Source organism: Setaria italica, chromosome IX (genome assembly GCF_000263155.2).
Source record: "Setaria italica strain Yugu1 chromosome IX, Setaria_italica_v2.0, whole genome shotgun sequence".
Taxonomy (NCBI): domain Eukaryota; kingdom Viridiplantae; phylum Streptophyta; class Magnoliopsida; order Poales; family Poaceae; genus Setaria; species Setaria italica.
In genome coordinates this window covers 16,200,087-16,214,571 of record NC_028458.1, presented here as the reverse complement: position 1 = coordinate 16,214,571, position 14,485 = coordinate 16,200,087, and the positions used below count along the sequence as shown (strand labels likewise).

General features: G+C 46.5%; 1 protein-coding gene across 1 annotated transcript; it reads right to left on the bottom strand.

Annotated features, from left to right (window-relative positions):
• Positions 1 to 6,950: 6,950 nt before the first annotated feature.
• Positions 6,951 to 12,919, bottom strand: LOC101784567 (double-stranded RNA-binding protein 6). The gene is made up of 3 exons (XM_004982780.3): positions 12,521 to 12,919; positions 9,164 to 9,383; positions 6,951 to 8,473 (listed from the first exon to the last, which is right to left on the bottom strand). The coding sequence occupies exons 1-3, from the start codon at positions 12,764 to 12,766 to the stop codon at positions 7,383 to 7,385; spliced, it is 1,557 nt and encodes a 518-aa protein (XP_004982837.1). The 5' UTR covers positions 12,767 to 12,919; the 3' UTR covers positions 6,951 to 7,382.
• Between the last annotated feature and the right edge of the window lie 1,566 nt (positions 12,920 to 14,485).

The following is a 14,485-nucleotide window of genomic DNA, read 5'->3' as shown; positions in this document are numbered from 1 at the left end:
GCAGCCAAACGCGTCTAGCTCCAGCAACTCCGGCTCCAGGAAAAAGGTGGAGCGGGGGGTAGATCCACGTTTTTTGTGGAGTACCTGAAGAGGTGCTCCAAAAATCCCCTTTACAAACCTCCTCGTGGAGTTGGTGGGTATTTACCCACCATTGCCACTCATTACACAACTTACCGGTTCGCGAAATAAAAGGATCTCCCGTCGTGCCGGCCGGCCGTGCCTACCGCGCCGCCCCTGCCCTCCGCGCCGCGCGCCGCCCGCCCCCCGCCCCCGCCCGCCGCCCGCCCCTGCTCGTGGCCTTCGTTTCCGGACCAGCAAAGGAGAAGAAGGGGAGAAGTAAAGGAGACTGACAAGTGGGACCCATTCACATGGGTATAATGGACTTTACACAGAAAGACCTTCTGTTTTCGGAGCTGGATCTGTGCATTTTGCCAAACATGTGGACAGCTCTGGTATTTTTTTTTGGAGTCGGTGGAGTGGAGCTGCAATGTGGTGGAGTTGGTGGAGTGGAGCTCAAAAATTTGGAGTGGAGTGCTGCCAAACACCCCCTATATTTGATTATAAATCCAACCGTATCAAGTTTACATTAAAAAAAAGAATGAGGGCTAAATTATCGGTTAAAGATTGTAAAGTTTGAATTTTGATATGCGTGTGCATCTTATAAATAGGAACAAAGGGAGCAGCTAGTAAGCTATCCAAATGCAGACGCCTGATCCTTCTTGGACAAAATGAAATATTCACCTCTCCTTCCTCACCCAAGCAAAGCAAATCCAAATGCACCCTCAATCGGTCAATCTCTCTATCTGTTCTCTATACAACATAAGATGGCAGGCCCAGGAGTTCAAATGACGCTGTGTGGCCTTACAGGGACTACCAAGTTGGAAAAAAGTAGCTTCTCCAGATTCTGTGGAGTGATTCTCCATCCTGATTTTAAGAGTTTATGTTAGAGAATAAAAAAGAATCACTTTCAGCCACAGAATCACTTTTCTCCAAGAATCAGCTCCCATAGAGAATTAGAATCAGATGAAGCTCTACCAAATAGGCCCTAAACTTGCAACGTTTGAGATTCGTGCAGCACTTTGTGTCCATCCGATCCCGAATTGCCAAAACAAGTAGCGTGCCTCCTCCAAATCTTTGCGCTGACTCCTCCAAACCCTAGCGCTGTCGCTTCCTCATGCCGATGAGTAGTCGAGGACGAAGGGGTGGGAGGTGGGGGGAGCGGTCGGCGGCGAGGTCGCCGCCAGCCGTGGTGGTGGTGGTGGTGGTGGTGGTATGGTTAAGGTTTTGGGTTGCTAGGGTGGGGGCTCCAATGGTCGGTGGCTATAGAGGAGGAGGGGGCGGGGGCGGGGCGAAGGCCCAGCAGTGGTGGCGGGTTGGCCGGTGGCACGGGTGAGGCGGCGCGGGAGCGTCGCTGGACCAGCGAGGCTGGACCCACGGTGGGCTGTGGCCGCCGCGGTGGAGTGACGACTTGCGGGATTAGGAAGGACAGGGTCGAGTGGGGGCAACGACGAACAATGGGTGGGTGGTACGGCGGCAGGCATGCCGCCAACCGGGGTGGTGGAGATGGGGATGGAGGTGGGGGTCGGCTGGATGTAGAAGAAGAGGGAGATGGAGCTCAAGTGGGTCGGAAGCTAAGTTTCCTATCTACCTTTCGATAAGTAGATAGAAGCCCGCAGGTCTGAAACTTTCTATAACTCAACTGCGCGTGGGGCGAGGCCTGGTCCGCTGATGGGCCTCTTCGAGGTCACGACGTATTTGCTCCACCTGTTGTCCATCCTGCGCAACGGATAAGCATGCTCCGTCGTCATACTGTAGAGCTAGAAGAGATGGGACGTGATGGCAATGCGGCGATAAATACACATCAGTACAAAATAATTTTTATCTATTAAAATAATATGACTAACTAATGACTTGCATCATATGTGCCAGGGCTGCAACATCATCCACATTTTAGTCAAACAGATCACCATCTTTATCTTCAAGTTCATAATCACTTTCTATGAAATCAAAATCATCTTCTTAATTGAGCTATTTTACGATCCATTATACTACTGTTTAGTTTTTAAACAGTAGTATATAGTATAGATAAAATATTATTATCCATTAGTAAATGTAATGTAGTAATTATTACTAGCGCAGTGCTCGCGATTCCTCAAGAATAGATTAAAGGTTGAGGTTAAACATGCAAAAAGACATGGCTCGGACTTAATTGTGTAGGTGGAATTCTTCTAGGGGATTATCTGCAGGCTCTACGCGACACATAAATTAGGATTTTCTTTACTAGTCCGGATTATGTGCAGCTCTACGCGACACATAAATTAGGATTTTGTTTACTAGTCCATCAACCCGTGCTTCCGCATGGGCTAATATTTTTAAGAATTATTAAATTTAAAAATTAATTAGACACTAAACTCCTACTTAATAATTAAAATTGTTTACGTACTACTCTCTCATTTTTTTCAATACTTCAACCAAATATTCATATAGATGTGTACTTAACTTTGTGCGGTTGTGATATCTCCATACGTTGTGTTTTTTATAAAATTAATATTTTTTGTTTAAAATTAGTAATTACTCTATACGCTTTTTCATCCATATTCACATCTTTTTTTCATTTTGTATCATATCTCCGACACTCATCATACGTATGTACTTTAACTTAGTATTTCTATATTAATAATGATATAAATAGGTAATTTAGAATCATATATTACTTTACTTCTGGACATTTCTATGTGATGCATATGAAGATAATTAAATTAAAATTTAGATGTTTACTTTAGATTATTTTTAATAACGACATACGTGGTTAACTTAGATACAAATTTAGAATGCCATTTTAAGTTATAATTTATATGATATGCACGAGTAAATTGGATGGAGATTATGGGTTTACTTTAGATTATTTTTTATAATGTAGAAATTCTAGAATATTCTCATAATCATAGTGGTGTGTAACTTTTTAGAAAATATAATAAACCAATGATAATGATTATTAGAGTTTACAGGTCTGACGTTAGATGTTTTATTTTTTTAGAACTTCTAGGATTTATCTTTTTTTCCTAGCGTCTGTCGTGAGAACTAATGTGGAGACTCCAATGTAAAAAATGAGACCACATTACTACAAAACTATTACCTTGAGCTACCTCAGCTTTCATTGTTAAATATTCGAACATAATACTTATAGATATATACTTGTTATCTTCATCCGATTGTGATAGATTTTAGTTAGTAATTACTCTATAATAATTTCATCCACATTTATAATCTTTAACTTTTCACTTTGCATCACAAGTATGCGCTTGAATTTGTTTAATGTACCCTAAGTTTGAGCTATAACATTAACTTAGAAATCTATATTCTCATCACTTTCTCTATATCTTTATAGACGATAACACACATCATGCGTATATAACTTAATTACTATATCATATACCAATAGTGTAAGAAATAAACAGTTTAGAATCATATGTTGGTGTATATTTTAAGGTGACTTGGATTAAAATTCAAGATTACCTCATGTTATTTTTAATAATGGCATATATGGGTAAGATATATGCAAATTTAAGGGGTTATTTTAAGTTATTTTTTAAGTATTAGTGGTGGGAAATTTAGTTGCAAATTTAGGGGGTTATTTTAAATTATTTTTATAATAGCATAAGTGGGTAATTTTGATGAAGATTAGAGGTTACTTTAGTTTATTTTATATAATGGCAGAGGTGGGTAATTTAGATATAAATTTAGGGGGTTGCTTTAGGCTATTTTCATAATGGTATGTGGATAATTTTTTAGAAAATATAATAGATTTAATAGCTATGATGATTTGAGTCTACCAATTGATGATCGGATGTTTTGCTTTTCTGTGATAATTTCTAAAAATTTCTCTCTTTTTTTTCTAGATTGTCCACCTAGGATCGTAGGTGGGTTCACCTGGAAGCTTCAAAAGGAGAATAGTAAGATGGGTTTCTCCAGAGACTGTCTTCCTCCTTAGGCTACCGGTGGCTCTAGTGGCCGGCCTCATCAGTGCTCTGGCGAGCGAGGATTTCGGTAAGGGCAGGCAACTGAGAGAGGAGGCTACGAGGGTTCCGTTTATGGGTCTTCGGTGCTAACTATGCGGCGTCAGCGTAGCAACTGAGGGCGGCGGCGCTGCCTGGCTCGGCCATGGCGTATGGTGCGCGAGTGCCGGGGCTCGGCATGGGAGAGGCTTGGATCAGGGCTGCATGCAAGGTGGATCGATGATAATACCCTTATGCTGTACTACCCTTATGGTGATGGTTCGCTTGCTGCTCTTAAGCTATACAGCTCCTGGGCCAACTCCCGCGTGAGAGACGATTTGGGCCTCTCTTTTTTTTCTTTTTTGGGATCGTCACGTAATAAAGCTTCGTGGATAGCGTTATTTTCGTTATCTGATTCAAAATATATTTATATAAGTGGTACTTTGCAATCCGAACATAAAATGCATGCATACGGACAACTCTGATAGAATAGAACGCCCCGAAGGTGGCTAGCAGCACAAGGTAAGGCTCCTGGGCCGACGACTATGTCCATGTTCTGACGCGCTAATGACTTCCTGGTTCCGCCGCTCGTCATCCGTGCTGCGCAGCTGCGTTGGGTCTAGCTAGACTCTTCTGAGCCGGTGAGTTTTCTCCGGCAAGAGGGCTGGGTCGGATACTCGGATGCGTGCACCCGCCTGTTCGGCTGCCAGTCGGCCGAAGCCTACTCCCTGGCAAGGCTTTTTTTTTTTTGACATAGAACTCCCTGGCAACGCTGCCGAGACGATTTCCCAACAGTTCGGGTCAAGTCCCATCTGTGTGCCAACCTCCCTTCTTAGGGCCTGTTTAGTTCCTAAATTTGGAGTGGCAAAATTTGTATTTTACCATAAATACGTAACTGTAGCATTTTGTTTGTATTTGTGAATTATTATCCAAACATTGATTAATTAGGCTTAAAAGATTCGTCTCGCAAAGTACAACAAAACTGTGCAATTAGTTTTTGATTTCATCTACATTTAGTACTCCATGCATGTACCGCAAGTTTGATGTGATGGGGAATCTTCATTTGCATAGTGTCAAAGTTGGAAATTTGAGGTAACTAAACAAGACCTTAAACCCTTTTAACCAGGACCTGGCCGTCAAAGTACTGTCTCTTTGCTAGCTTCGTACTGCATTTGTCATTTTTTTGCTCAGGATGTTCGTTCCCCCAACAAACTGCACTTTGCAAGAGATTAGCATCCAATTCGACGAGCAAAATGCAAAATGCTCCTGGCCTCTTAAGGTTCAGGCTCACGGCGTATTTGCGCCTCCTGCCGTCCTTCCTGGCCTGCGCAACGGATAAGCCAGGCCTGCTCCGTCGTCGTGCTGTAGAGCTACTCGTAGAGCCTAGCAGCAGGCCGGGGGAGCACACGCTAATCTCGAGGCGAGACGGGGACGCGATGGCGATGCTGCAATAAATCCGCCCCGTTTGGGCGCCATCAGTGCGCCATAACTCGGGCGGGGGCGCCCGCTGTTAGCTGTGCATGCCGCGCATCTATGGCGCGCTAGCTGCGTCTGCCTGTCCCCCCGTCCTCCAATTATTATCGCCTCTGTTGGGCACAGCAGGCACGAAAACGATGCCGTCCGGGCCGGCCTCCTCTCCTTTCTCTTCGGCTCCGCCTCATCGACGTCCCTACCGTGTCTGTCTTGCTCCTCCGCGGCGCCTCACTCTATGGTGCTACTCCCCCTGCCCGTCAGAATTCATTGCGAGAATTGCTTTGCCTTGCCGGTCAGAGGTAACCACTGAACCAGCAGCGGCAGCGGCCGCGGCAGGGGCAACCCCTACACGCTGCCTGCGTCTGCCTGACTGCCTCGCCCAGAGTGGCATTCATGCCCGCTGTACTGGCGCGGCACGTCGTACTAAATGCCACGCCACGCCGTGGCCCACCCGCTCATGGCCCGGCCCGGCTCTCTCTCCCTGTTCTTTTTCTTTATCATTTACTTTCCTCCCATCTCGTCCAGAACGCGCCTGCATAGCAGAACGGCGAACGCACGGCGACTCGCGCCATTGTTTGGACGCGGGCGGGGCGGCGCAGGGGCCGGCCAGGACGCAGCTGCCACTTGAAACCGGCGGCCTCGCGCTAGCTGCAGCCCGTCGTTACGGCTTGTCCTGTTGCCACGCGCGGGCCACCCGGCGGGGGTCAGCACGCTGTAGGCAGGTCAAATGGCCGCGGCAGGCGCGGCAGCGGCACAGGGTGAACATTTGTCCATCATTGTGAGATCAGGGCGGCACACATGCTCGGCATGCGGCCGATCAGCCGGCCTGGCCCTGGCCTGCCCTGCCCTGCGCCGCCTGCCTCGCAGTGCAGTTCACTAGTTCAGCGCAGCGCGGCAGCTGCGGCTCTGGCTTCTGATCGCCTTTTTGTTCTTTCCTATGGAGAAGAGAGAAAAAGAAAGGGGGGAGCGGAGATGCGGTTCCAGATCGTGCCATCATCAATGGCTGGCTCCTGGCCGGAGCCTTGGTGGGTGGTTCCGGGTTACTAAATGCGTAGTGGCGGATTTTGTTTTTTGTTATAGCAGCCAAGTAAGTGTCTCGTCTGGTACGTGGTCACGACCCAACAACAGCTTCTCTAGTCTAGCTTCCACTAGCCCATCCAAGCTCGTTTTCATTTCTAGCCCGTTCAGACGACGGCAAGATGAGTGAGCGAAGCACATGACGGGGCAAAGCGTGGTCCCGAGTTCGGTTGCCAAGGGCAGCACCGCAGCAGGACCGACCGACGCCACGGCCAACCCCCTGGCCTCTTGTGCGGCACGTCTGCGTCATCATTCGGACGGTACCTCTCCAAATCAAGCAAGCTGCTTCAGCTTTGCGGATGACACGCGACGGAGAGAAATCTTTCATCATGATACCCAGGACGAAAAGATGCAGGAATCCGTTTCCATCCATTTCAACCTTTCATCATACTTTCTGCTAACCGGTAAAAGCGCCAATCACCAACACACCATTTGCATTTGCATAAAGAAAGAAAGAAAAAGGAAAGTGGATAAAAGTTACGGCAGCAGACCGACAACGATAACAGAATTTAGATGTTACTGCCGCCTCATAATCCTTCTTCCCTAGAGGCACCTCACAATCCACCTCATCATTGGGGTAAAACGCAGACCAACTGCATATCCAGGGAAGTATAACCGTCTCCAACCAAACACCGGGCAAACCACCTACCCACCACTACATGTTTTTTTTCCCGGGTTTTTTCTCAACAGAAAAACTAGGTGTTCCTACCACAATGCAGCTTGCCCAGACAGACCTAATCCGAACCCAAGACTTACAAGAACTAAACAGAACGGAATGTGCACGGGAGGCAGCTAATTACAAAATCTGGGAGAAGATGGCGATGCGCATTTTCGATGTCAATTGATCTCCAGCTGCCTGATGGCTGCCTCCGCCACTGCTTGAGCCTCGGCCTCGTGCACAGCTTCCGCCTTGCTGTCGTCACCATCCGCAGCCCTTGATTGCCTTGTCGGGGTAACCTCTGATGATGTAGTGCATTCCACGGCGGTGGTATTGCCAGCAGCAGAACATGGGACTTCACTGGTAACTGCCGCTGAAGCTTCCTTGGCTTGAGCAGGAGCCTCGATCTTAACCGAAGGCCTGATTGCTGGAATTGGAGCTGCCAGTGATTCCTTTGGTGCTTGGGTTTGCACATCCTTCACCTTAATTGGGATCACACCTGACAGCGATCCCACAAGCGGCCGGCGTTGTGCATCCTTTACCTGAACTGGAACCACAGGAGACACTGATCCCTTCATTGGTTGGTATTGTACATCCTTTACCTGCACAGGGATCACAGGTTTCACCGGCTCCCTCCTGGATTGCTGTTGCACATCCTTTAGCTGAACAGACATCACAGGTTTCGGCCCCTGAACTGGAGCAGAGGGTCCGAACATTGGGGATGCTGGCCTGATGCGAACTGGTGATGCCATCCGAATCGGTGGTGGATGGCTCATGAGAGGAGGAAGCTGCTGTTGCGTGCGAGCAGCTGGAGGTGGGAGAGGTGGAGCAGAGAACACAGGAACAGCAGTCCTGATTGTGACTGAAGGAGCCATGCTATGGCAAGGCATGCGGTAGTGCCCAACTGGCACATAGGGGGCTGCCTCTGCCGCTGGAAATCTTGACTTTGGATTAAGGCTTTCGAGGGTCCGTAAAGCTGTTTGAGATACTCCATCAGTAGATGCCGGTGACTCTGGTCTGCATCTTGAATTTGATTTAGGGCGGAACAGAGGGAGGATCTTTGAGTAGCTGGACTGAGAAGATTGGCCAAAAGAAGGCTTCCTCTCTGGCTGCATTGGAAATTTCTTGGGGAATGGCGAAGCATGGGGATAATTAGCCATTGCCATCTTCTCCTTCAAGCGATAATTGAGAAGGGCTCGAGCGATCCTGATCTGCTCCTGCTCATCATTGTTTTCCGGCTCATTGGATGAATTAGCTTCCTCACGTACCACTGTTGCAGAAAGATGAAATAGTGTGAGAAGGTGCCATTGTATAAATAGAGAACGACATTTCAAAATGTCGCAGACCATATTTTACTGCTAGTGATGGGTGTCCTTGGGACCAAACAGAAACAGGCATAATGTACAGGATATACTCGCTCCATTTCAGCTACCTCATACTGCTAACCTTTTTGCACTAACATGACTTCCAAGTATCAAAGGAAGACACACCAAGTCATGCTAGCTGTGAACAAAGGGCTCCAAATGAATGTCAGAACATATGCTCCAAAAGTCTAAATGAATGAGAAATAGCACTTCTAGAGATAACATATCACCCAGCTTACATATAAAATACAAAACTACAAAGATTCGATCACTTGCCTTAATAAAATATAATTAGTTGAAAATTTGCTCAAGATTTCTCATGATAAGTTACTAAAAGCTGGAGAAAATGATGCCTCGAGATTCAAATAACTATATTTGCATTGCATTAAGTGAAAATTGAGACAGCATCCATATCCTAACCTAAAAGAATACCTTTACAAGCCATAGAGATTTAACCAAGTTGCAATACTTCACTCTACCTCAAGATTATTGCAGAATGCAGATAAATATGAATAAGCACTAGAACTATCCCAAAAAAAATGAATAAGCACTAGAACTACAATTTCTTTCATCAATATGCAATAAGTAATACTCACATTGTTTCAGTGCAGACCATGCTGCTGAAGCAGCATTTTTTTCAGCCTGTTTCTTATTCTTAGCAGGATCACCTGTAAACGTGATACCAGCTAGCTCTACTGTGCATGTGAAAACCGGCAGGTGGCCAAGACCAGATCGCTCGGTTGTATATGATGGCAACGGCGCTCCAACTCTCTGAGCTACTTCCTGCAGAAGGTTCTTATAAACCCCTGTTTCATCCTGTTTAACAGAAATTGAGCACCATAAGCAAGTGATTGAAATTTATACTGTAAATCAAAGAATAGAAGTTGAGGGTTCAATATACTACTTCCAAGGTTAAAGAATAATCACAGGAAAATACTAAAGCCCAACAGACAGGTAACAGAAACTTTATGCCAGGACAAACACAACATGGTGCACTTTAGTTAGTTAGTTAGTTAAACAGCCTTTATTACTGGTCTTGATTGAAACAGAAGTTATCAAATCAGAAAAAGAAGGGCCTCCAGAATCCTAAGGAAGATGACTTCCAGATCAAGACACTGGTAATCAGATAATACTTCAACAGCAAGGATTATGATTCAAATGAGGCTCAAGTGAGGATAAGTGGTAGTTGAGCTGTCCACTGACTAGAAAGAGGTAATGAATACACAGGTACACATACTAAGGTATTAATCCAATCCACAGAACATGAGTCAAACAATAAAAATTACAAGAGGCAGATCATGGATATAAGCTGGCCAGTAAAAAAAAGAAAGAAGATTTCTTGCAGATCTGTTCTGAATATAATATTATAAAAGAAGACAATAAAATACCCCCAGCACCTGAAGGATAGGAGGCAGTTGACAATGAGAAGTCACTAAGTAGTGAGAGGCTACTCATACACTACAAGATGACATCTATGGACCTTCAGAGAATTTTCCACAAGCATGGATGTTATAATGTTCATGACAGGATGTATTTTCAATCCTGCAGGAGAATGAGCTTCATGCTTAGTTGCAGCTAGTTACTATATACCACCACATACCAAACCATGGCTGCCTAGGAAGTTTTGCCACTTTCTTTGTTTAACTTTCAGTTGATCTAGAAGAATTAAATATTGTTCAATGATCACGTCCAGTGAAACAGCAATCCTCCAACCAGGTCAATCACTTTCTGTGATAGTCCAGACTCCAATTTTGAAACCCCCAGACAGTCAACTATGAGGATCATTGAACATGCCTAACATTTGACTGACCCAATGTTCAAACTTATTGTAGCAACCGCTCGACTCTCAATACTAGTAAGTAGTAACTTAAAAATCGTCCAAATACATATTGACCCGCAGGCAAATCGCATGAATATTCGTCCAAGATAGTAACCTGTCTACTCGGAGACCAATCTGAACATACATCATGACACGGGACCATGTCAATCCAAGCAACCAAATTTTAATTGGTACATGAAGTAAGAACAGAAACCAATAAAAATCCATTCAGATGCAGACCCCTCTGCCATCCAAATCAGCCTTTTTAAAAATTTTCTGGCAATCTGGCCACAATCCAAACCCCTAAAGTCCACAGAACAATCTCTCTGCACAGAACGCAGACAGACAAGAGCACCCACCACTCAGCATGGCGGCCATCGCTCTCGGCTCGCACCAAGAACTCTGCCTAAAAGGCAGGGAGCAAAGCGACGTCCCCGCACTAGCACCAGCAGCCACACCAACATTGTCCCGTCCATCCACGGATCAATTCGGAGCCAGCCAAGCCCAGTCGCTCGGTAGCAAACAAAGCACTAGGTAGGCGCACTGCTGGTACTGGTAGCAAGCCGGCTCCCAGCAGTGGAAGCACCCCATGGCTGACCCTGATCTGACCGGCCGGACCGTATCGGCAAAAGACGCACACGACACATCGGCGCAACAACGCCACCTCCACCCCACCCCCTTCTCTCTGCCCCCGCCCCATGGTGGGCTGTGAGGGGGGCCTGCCTGCCACTAAACCATCCTGGGCCCACCGGCATTGACCTGCGATGCCCCGGTTAGGTGCGGGCGGTCTCCAATTCAATTCCCCCCACCCACTCCCTCGCCCTCGCCATTAATACCACCACTATAAAGACCGAAACCTAATCCCCCCTCCCCCACCGTTTCACATTGACAGTTCCACGCGCTCGCTAATCCCGTTCCGTTCAAAGCCCCGTGTGTACGTGTACCCCTCGTCGGCGTACCCTGCATCGCAACTCGGCTTCCGAGTCAAGTGTACGCGGCAACTTTTTAATTCCGGCCCCTCATCAATGCACCCATTAATGGACAGGTCTGGCTAATCGGGGTTTAGCAGTTAATGGCACGATGACTTTCGCAGTCTACCGCCAATAACGGTGCGGGCACGGACGAAACCCTAGCGGTAATTCCGAGGCTGTAAGAAATTCCTAATTGGCAGATAATGTCTGGTGATATCTGAAGCAGCGTCGCCGTCACGGTGCGAGAGCACATTTAACGAGAGATTAAAGAATAGGGTCGGGTTAATGGCCGGCGCGGGGTACGAACAAGTTAAGAGGCTTGATTGCGCTTAGTACAACCCATCGCGTAGAGTGAGAACTAAGCTGTGTTCATTAACTAATCCGCGCCCACTTAATAACAAAATGAACTTAGTACAGTGGTAAGAGTACGACCTAATAGTATTTTTGTTAAAAAGAGAGGGAGATTTTTTTAACCACGAGCTTGAAAAAAAATTAACCGAACTCGAGTACTACAACCTTTTCTCTCGGAATCAAAGGAATCCCCCTTTTCAAACAAAGAAAAAAAAAGGAACCGGGAATTTTTGACGCGAAAAGAGTTGCAGCTTTCCGTACCAATTATCCGCTGCAATTCATGCCGCTCACGAGGCCCAATCCCAAACCAAGCAGATTCTCGAAGTTACCACATCATAACTCGACATTTCTCCTTCGAAAAAACTAGGAATCAGATCAACTACAAGGACGACTCAAAGGGACCGGGTGATGTTGCGCTAAATCTCTCCAAAATCGCCAACATTTTGCTGAAATTACATAAAATACATGTCGCTGAGCTCGAACCTGACGTATGAACTCCCAGTCAAACGACTCGCCTTTTTCCCCCGAGCAAACACAAACGACTCACCCTGGGCTAACGAATCACCAACGCGAATTCCGTAACGAATTGCAGGAGCGAAATGGTTTGAACGATCTACGAATGATCGACAAAAGGACGAGAAGAAACCCCCGCAGATCCCCAAATTCCACCCCGAGAAGCGCTCAAAACACGGAGGACAACCGCGACAAGTACACCCAAAAATACCAGGAGAGGAGAAACGATTCGCACAGAAGCGAGGGGCAGAGAGCGGCGGAGGAGGAGCGGGGCGAGGGGGCGTTGGCGTGTGGCTTACCAGGATGCGGGCGGCGAGCGAGTAGGACGGGCCGCGCCGCGCGAGCGCGGCGAGCGCGACCTCCGCGGCGGCGTGCTCCGCCTGGCGGAGCGTGGTGAAGAACCCGGGGCTCTCGAACTGCTCCCCGTTGAAGTTCACCGCCGCCTTGAACCGCGGCGCGTGGTCCGGCCCCTCCCGCAGGCACGTGTACGCCGGCAGGTTGAAGCAGCTCCGCTGCGCCAGCTCCTGGAGCTGGTTCTTGTACATGGCCGCCGACCTCCGCCCCGAGCCCCGCCGCTCCTCCGAGTGCCGGCCGCGGTGGCCGGAGACGGCGAGCCCCGAGAGATCTACGAGAAGAAGAGGTGAAGAGGGGAAGAAGAGTGAAGTGGTGCGGGTGGAACGGGAGGGGAGCTGTTTATATTTTTTTTTTCTGGGTTCATATGTAGGGAGGAATTAATGCTACTACGGTTACCACTTACTGGCTGGCTCATGACACCTGGGGCCCAACGCCAGTGACCTTAGCTGGCTTATGACAGCTGGGGCCCAGCGCCAGCAAGCATAGACGGCTCATGACAGCTGGGGCCCTATCGTCAGCGACCTTCCTTTGCACGCCTTTTCTTTTCGTTTACTCAAAGTCTTTGTTCACTACGGTGTACGGTTTATGGTTTCATTCACTCTGGAAAACCGGCCGTGATAGGTTTTCCGCAAACTCACTTTGATTTCGAATTTGCCTACAGGTGATTTTGTTGTAAAAGTTCACCTATTAGTTTGACATGATTTATTTTTCCCTCTTTGTTCCCATGCAATACTCAACAAGCTTGGTTTTTCACTTGAGAACGGGTTGTTAATTTGTTATGGTTGGATAATTATTCATTAACTCTAGTATGTCTTAGCATGGTAATTTCCTACAAATATGAGCCCAAAAATGTAGATCAAGGAAGCATAGAGAATAAAAAAGAAACTCAAGGTCGGGAAAATTAGATTATACAAAGCATACAACACCAATTCTAAGGTTACTATGTACCGTCTGTAATCATAAAAAAATAAGTCCAGACAAGCACATCAAACAAACATAAGAAAATTTATTGTGTGGGTGTTTGCAACAAAATCTTGTATAGGAAAAAAATCAAACTAATGGTTGTTTCTTGGTGGATAGTTGTGATTTTCCCTTAATTTTAAGCTCCACACATGTTGGCTCTCCGTTCTTTTTTTTTCTAGTTTTGGTTTTTTTTTGTGTGGGTGGGGGGGGGGGTTGTTGTTGCCATTTTTGCTGCTAGAAAACTATGATGTATCATTAGAGGTGGCAATGGATCATGGCCCTCGTGCCTCCTTCACAATCCAACCCAGCTATATATTTATTTAGCTCAAATTCATATAGTATTTTAGCTTGATCCTTAGTGAACCCGATCCTTAAATTTACTACGCTAAATTAGATGGCCCTTTTACCACCACTATGTATTATAGATTAGGTTTAAGGAAAAAACTTGTATCGGATCTGGATCTGGCTGCTTTTGAGTGGGCATGGGCAGCTATCCATAATTGGGGGCAAAGTTTACTAACAAGCTCGGACGGGTGACAGCTGGAGGTTGAGCATGGTTACCAGCTTGGCAGATGATGGTTGGAGCCAAAAGTGGCATTACTAGATAGGTGAAAAACAAATGGGGCCACACCATTTGGGTGGATGTATGGATGTCAATGGGTACCCATCACCCATTTACCCACAGGTAAAACCCCTATTAAGCATGGGAACTTTTCTTCCCAACGGGTATCTTAGTGGGTAACTCCATCACCCATCGGGTGGGGTGGGTGTGGGTACATTCTTGCGATCCTCGTACCCGCTACCCATTGGGACTCTAATTATATCACATGTGGAACTATTTTTTAGTGTACAAGAGGTGAGAGAATCTATTTACATGTGATAGTTAAAACCAGTGTCATTGTCTTATTTAGTTATTACACGACTAAAAGTATCAATAAAATGATGGT